Source organism: Choloepus didactylus, chromosome 6 (genome assembly GCF_015220235.1).
Source record: "Choloepus didactylus isolate mChoDid1 chromosome 6, mChoDid1.pri, whole genome shotgun sequence".
Classification (NCBI taxonomy): domain Eukaryota; kingdom Metazoa; phylum Chordata; class Mammalia; order Pilosa; family Megalonychidae; genus Choloepus; species Choloepus didactylus.
The window spans coordinates 145,743,142-145,750,073 of NC_051312.1; the positions used below are offsets into that span (position 1 = coordinate 145,743,142).

General features: G+C 40.3%; 1 protein-coding gene across 1 annotated transcript; it reads right to left on the minus strand.

Annotated features, from left to right (window-relative positions):
- Positions 1-795: 795 nt before the first annotated feature.
- On the minus strand, positions 796-1,986 carry LOC119536424 (ubiquitin-conjugating enzyme E2 E3-like). Its single transcript, XM_037839205.1, has one exon. The coding sequence runs from the start codon at positions 1,954-1,956 to the stop codon at positions 1,333-1,335; it is 624 nt and encodes a 207-aa protein (XP_037695133.1). The 5' UTR covers positions 1,957-1,986; the 3' UTR covers positions 796-1,332.
- Between the last annotated feature and the right edge of the window lie 4,946 nt (positions 1,987-6,932).

Consider the following 6,932-nt stretch of genomic DNA (forward strand, 5'->3'; position numbering starts at 1 on the left):
TTCATCCCAGTAGTTCAGAAAGAGTGTCACCACCCCAGGGCTCTCGGATGCCTGAGAAATGGTAGGGAGCTTGGCCACCTCATTGTTCAGGAAGAATGCTGCTATCCCAGAGAGGGTGGAGCATATTCCCTGGGGATTTGGGAGAGCCTGGCTATGACCCCACTGTTTGGAAAGGGGTGAGCCTGTGCTGTGGAGATGACAGAGAGTCCGGCTGCCACCCAGATGCTTGAAGAGGGTACCGTTGAGAACAAGGTTGTCTCCCCAATGCTTGGAGATGTTGGAACCCTCATCCCAGTGTTTGGAGAGAGCAGGACACTGCATAAGCCTTTGGAGAGGGTGGAACTGCTGTTTTCTCTAGCCCTAAGGATAAAATGTCGTTCTATAAATGATTCACAGAACTTGAAATCTAATGGAGTATGCCCTGCAGGTTTTTGGAACTGTTTAGGACAAGTGACCCCCATTTTCCTCTCAATTTCTCCCCCATGACAATGGCAACATTATTCTATGGCTGTCCCTCCATTGTATATTGGAAACAGATAACTTGTTCTGAGCTTCACAGGTCAACAGCCAAAGGGGAATTTTGCCTTAGGACAAACCATGCTTGTAATTCATTTTGATGAAACTTTGTACTTAATATTGTTACTGAAATTATTTAAGACTTTTGTGATCTTGTGATGGAATTAATATACTTTTCATATGGAAAGAACATAGCTTTTGGGGGTCCAGAAGGTGGAGTGTGCTGGTTTGAATCTGTTATGTACCCCAGAAAAGGCCATGTTCTTTTTTTTTTTTTTTTTTTTCAGGAGCATGTTTATTGTGTTTGAGATGATACATCAGGTGCTCTCTGAGCTACAAAGGGTAAAAGGAAATCCTCTCATTACAAACTGACAAAGGCAAAGGTAAAACATTTTTCACAACAGCATGTACCACATACTCAGAAGTAGATCTGGGTTTAATACAAATGACATAATTCCTAGTCATCTACAGCTACTTTTATAACTTCATACAGATAATGAATTAGGCTAAAATGCACTATAGTATTTGGTAGACTTCAGGACCAGTATCCTTAGTACATCACAAAATACATTTTGATATCCCAAAGAAGCAAGACTTGCAAGTAGGCGTTTTAAACGTAACTAATCTACAGCTACAAAGTTCTACTCTTGATAACATTTACCTTTTTGGGGAGTCTCCCAGTCTCCAAAGGATAAAATCAGAGAGTAGAATCAGTATAACATATACACAGAAGTCCGTATTGTAAAGGCTATAAAGATTTGCAGCACAGTAAGAAGATGCCTTCTGCTCCTCCACACTGTGTAGAAATTATGTGAATTATGTTGCGTATCTCTTGGTCCACTGTCTGGCTATCCTGTCATGTTCTGCTCTGTTGGTCAAATACTGAGTGGCTATGCTTCCAACCAGAGGATCCGCAGGGTTGCAGTCTGTCAAGAGGGAACAAATAGACAGCAAAACCTTTGAGATAGTCAAAGCGGGACTCCAGTTGTCTTTAAGAATGTCCAGACAGATGACTCCCTGACTGTTGATGTTGCAGTGATAGATTCTGGTGCGAAAAGTAACCTTTGGTGGCTTAAACGGATAATTTGATGAAAATGTGATATCCAGAAAAAACACACCACCTTCATATACAGAACCTGGTGGACCAAGTATAGTTGATCTCCATTCATAAATGTTATCTCCTTTAGGCCCAGCACTGCAGTTAGGAGGAGGATCAAGGGTTATTTCGGCTAGCTCCTTCTGAATTCTTTTAGCACTAGTGGATAACTTAGCAGTGGTTTTGCTAGAGAGTTTGGTGTTTTTCTTCTGCTGGGTGGCAGAAGGTTTTCTTTCTTCTTGTTCTTCAGGCTCTGGAGCCGCTGGGTCTCGCTGGTCCACATCTGAACTACCACTGCTGGTGCTGGGACTCTCATCATCAGACCTTTGCCTATCACTGGACATCTTGGTGAAGTTATTTCTTGAAAAACTCGGCCACCCGCCCGGCCCGCTCGCGTGTCGCTACGGTGTGGGGGCAAGGCCATGTTCTTTTAATCCATTCTTGTGGAGGCAGACCTATTGTGGATGGGACCTTTTGGTTAGGCTATTTCAATTGAGATGTGACCCAGCCCATTCAAGGTGGGTTGTAATCCTTTACTGGAGTCCTTTGTGAAGAGGATAAAAGACAGTAAAAGCCCAGAGAGCTGACAGAGAAATGCCGCAGGAGAAATAAGAAAGGATACACAGGAGCTGAGAAACAGAACCCAGGAGAGAAGGACCAGCAGACATCACCATGTGCCTTCTCATGTGACAGAGGAACCCTGCATATCAGCAGCCTTTCCTCAGAAAATGTATCTTCCTCTGATGTCTTAATTTGGACATTTTCATGGCCTTAGAGCTGTAAATTTGTAACCTAATAAATCCCCATTGAAAAAGCCAACCCATTCCTGGTATGCTACATTCCAGCAGCTTTAGCAAATCAAGGCACAAAGCAAGCAGAAGGAAAAAAATGACAAAAATTAGAGCAGAAATTAATGAAATGGAGAATAAAAAACAATAGAGAGAATCAACAAAACCAACATTTGGTTCTTTGAGAAGTTCAATAAAATTGGTGAACCCTTAGACAAAAAAAAAAAAAAAAAAAAAAAACCCTGACAAACCCAAAGACAAAAAGAGAGAATCTGCAAATAACTCAGGACCAGCAACTTTACAGGCAAGTTTACCAAGCTTTCCAAGAAGAATTAATACCATTCCTGCTCAAACTCTTCAAAAAAAATTGAAGAAGAGGGACCATTAGTGACTCATTCTATGAAGCCAATATTACCCTAATACCAAAGTCAGACAAAGATGCTACAAGAAAAGTACAGACCAATCTCTCTAACGAATATAGATGCAAAAATCCTCAACAAAATACTTGCAAATCAAATCCAGCAGCACATTAAAAGAATTATACACCATGACCAAGTGGGTTTTATTCCAGGTATGCAAGGGTGGTTCAACACAAGAAAATCAATTAATGTAACCCAACAATAACAAATTATAAGGGTAAAACCAAATGATCATCTTGATTGATGCAGAAAAGGCATTTCACAAAATTCAGCATCCTTTCATGATAAAAACACTTCAAAAGGGAGGAATCAAAGGAAACTTCATCATGATAAAGGGCATATATGAAAAACCCACAGCCAACATCATACTCAATGGTGAGAGGCTGAAAGCTTTCCTCTAAGATTGGAAACAAGACAAAGATGCCCACTGTCACCACTGCTATTCAACATTGTGCTAGAATTTCTAGATAGAGCAATTAGGCAAGAAAGAGAAACAAAAGGCATCCAAGTTGGAAAGGAAGAAATAAAACTGTCACTATTTGCAGATGACATGATCCTATATTTAGAAAATCCAGAAAAATCTACAGCAAAGCTACTTGAGCTAATCAGCAGATAACTTGTTCTGAGCTTCACAGGTTCAGCAAAGTGACTTGATACAAGATCAACATGCACAAATCAATGGTGTTTCTATACACTAGTAATGAGCTCTCTGTGAAGGTAATCAAGAAAAATATTCCATTTAAAATAACACCTAAAATAATCAAATATCTAGGAATAAACCTAACCAAGGATGTAAAGGACTTCCACACAGAAAACTACTAAACACTGCTAAAAGAATCCAAGAAGACCCAAATAAATGGAAAGACATTCCATGTTCATGGATTGGAAGGCTAAATGTCATTAAGATGTCGATTCTACCCAAACTGATCTACAGATTCAATGCAATGCCAATCAAATTTCCAACAGACTACTCTGCAGAAATGGAGAAGCCAATTATCAATTTTATTTGGAAGGGTAATGGGCCTTGAATAGGCAAAAACATCTTGAAAAAGAAGAATGAAGTGGGAGGTACCATGCTTCCTGACTTTAAAGCATAATATAAAGCTACAGTGGTCAAAACAGCATGGTACTAGCATAAAGTTAGACATATTGATCAATGAAATTGAATTGAGAGGTCAGAAATAGACCCTCAGGTCTATGGTCAATTGATTTTTAATAAGGCTCCCAAGTCCACTCAACTAGGACAGAACAGTTTCTTCAATAAATGGTGTCGGGAGAACTGGATATCCATAACCAAAAGAATGAAAGAGGACCCCTATCTCACACCCTATTCAAAAATTAACTCAAAATGGGTCAAAGACCTAAATATAAGAAGCAGTAACATAAAACTTCTAGAAGAAAATGTAGGGAAACACCTTCAAGATCCAGTGATAGGCGGCAGTTTCTTAGACTTTACACCTAAAGCACAAGCAACAACAACAAAAAATAGATAAATGGGAATTCCTCAAAATTGAATACCTCAGTGCTTCAGAGAACTTTGGCAAAAGGGTGAAAAGGCAACTGACTCAATGGGAGAAAGTATTTGGAACCACATAGCTGAAGGATTTGATATTCAGTATATATAAAGAAATCCTAAAAATCAACAATAAAAAGACAAACAACCCAATTAAAAAATGGGCAAAGGACATGAATCGACATTTCTCCAAAGAGGAAATACAGATGGCTAAGAGGCACATGAAAAGATGCTCAGTTTCACTAGCTATTAGGGAAATGCAAATCAAAACCACAATGAGAGAGGATCTGAGATGGTGGCATAGAGAGGAGTGGAAGCTAAGTAGTCCCCCTGGAACAACTAAAAAAAAAAACCAGAAACAATTAGTAAATAATCCAGAATAACTGCGGGGGGACAAACATGATGGTCCACTCATCATACACCAACCTGAATTGGGAGGATTGCCCGAGATCACAGCATAAAACCTGCAAGTAAAAACTGTGGATCCAAATCGGGAGACCCCTCCCCCACAGCCCGAGCTACAAAGCCTCGTGGTACCAAAGAGAAGCTTTCTCCCAGCAAGCGAATATACCTCAGCTGAGCTCCAACTGGGGTTTTAATTAGCGAGTGTGAACTGCTCACTACAAGGTACGAATCCCCAACAAGCAAACAGAGGCTTCGAGTGACGACTGACCTTGGAGAGCCAGAGGGTCACCTCAGACTAGCTCTGAAGGGGATTCTCTGTTCCTTTTTCATGTCGGTGGAGAGAGCCTCAGCCATTTTCAGTTCCCAGTTCTGTGACCCAGACCAGGGTGGAGACAGCACAGGCAGAGAGAGACCATTGAAATGCTAATAACCTCTACATAGGGAGGCTACCTTCTCTAAGAGGAAAGGGGTGGGGCCCAGCTCTACTACCTGCCTTTCATTCAGAACTTGGGGAAAAAGAGCCTCACCTCCTTACACTAGTCAAGAATTATATGCTAACAGGCACCACCTGCTGGGCAGAAAAGCAGAGTGACTGGAGGCATCAGAGGGTGTACCAATTTTCTAAGACACATCCTCAGAGAAACCAGATACTGAATATTTCTTCCCTCTGGGACCTGAGCACATTCTACTCTGGGAAAACCTGATTTGGATAACCAAGGAAACCATGCCTAGACAACAGAAAATTACAACCTACACCAAGAAAAATGAAGTTATGGCCCAGTCAGGGGAACAAACTTGCACTTCAACTGTGATGCAGGAATTGAAACAACTAATAATAAGTCAATTCAAGAAGTTTAGGGAAGATATGGCGAAAGAGCTGAACCGTACAATGAAAACACAGAACATACATAAGGTAGAAATTGAAAGTTCAAAAAACCAACTAGCAGAATCTATGGAAATGAAAGGCACAACACAAGAGATGAAAGACACAATGGAAACATTCAACAGCAGATCTCAAGAGGCAGAAGAAAACACTCAGGAAGTGGAGAACAAGGCACCTGAAAACCTACACACAAAAGAACAGATAGAGAAAAGAATGGAAAAATATGAGCAACGTCTCCGGGAACTTAAAGACAAAATGAAAAGCAAGAATTTATGTGTCATCGGTGTCCCACAAGGAGAAGAGAAGAAAACAGGGGCAGAAGCAATAATAGAGGAAATAATCAATGAAAACTTCCCATCTCTTATGAAAGACATAAAATTACAGATCCAAGAAGTGCAGCGTACCCCAAACAGAATAGAGCTGAACAGGCCTATGCCAAGACACTTAATAATCAGATTATCAAACATCAAAGATAAAGAGAGAATCCTGAAAGCAGCAAGAGAGAAGCAATCCATCACATACAAAGGAAGCTTGATAAGATTATGTGTGGATTTCTCAATAGAAACCATGGAGGCAAGAAGGAAGTGGGGTGATATATTTAAGACACTGAAAGAGAAAAATCACCAACCAAGAATCCTATATCCAGCAAAACTATCCTTCAGATATGAGGGAAACCTTAAAATATTCTCTGACAAACAGACAATGACAGAGTTTGTTAGCAAGACACCCGCCCTACAGGAAACGCTAAAGGAAGCACTGCAGACAGAAAGGAAAAGACAGGAGTGAGAGGTTTGGAAAACAATTTTGTGATAGTAGCACAGCAATGTAAGTACACTGAACAAAGATGACTGTGAATATAGTTGAAAGAGGAAAGCTGGGATCATGTGGGACACCAGAACAAAAGATGAACGATAAAGACTGGGACTGTGTAACTCAGGGAAGCCTAGGGTGCTCAACGATTATAATAAAAGGTACAAATATGTTTTTACATGAGGTAGAACAAATGAATGTCAACATTGCAAGGTGTTAAAAATAGGGGGCGGAATACAATCAATGCAAACTAGAGGATAGAATTAACAGAAACATTGTATTATGCTTCTTTTAATGTAACAAAGGCAATGTACCAAAGCTAAATGCATATGGGGGTTGGGGAATAGGGGAAAGGTATGGGACTCCTGGCATTGGTGATGCTGTCTGACTCATTATTCTACTTTAGGTTAATGCTAACTTTCCTTTGTCACCTTCTAGCTATCAAGTTTTTTGTTTGTTTGTTTTTCTCTCTTTCTCTTGCCTTTTTCTTTTGCCTCTCTGC

Bases quoted from the DNA above. Each gene is read 5' to 3' on its own strand.
- LOC119536424 (XM_037839205.1), bottom strand. From the start codon at position 1,956: ATGTCCAGTGATAGGCAAAGGTCTGATGATGAGAGTCCCAGCACCAGC.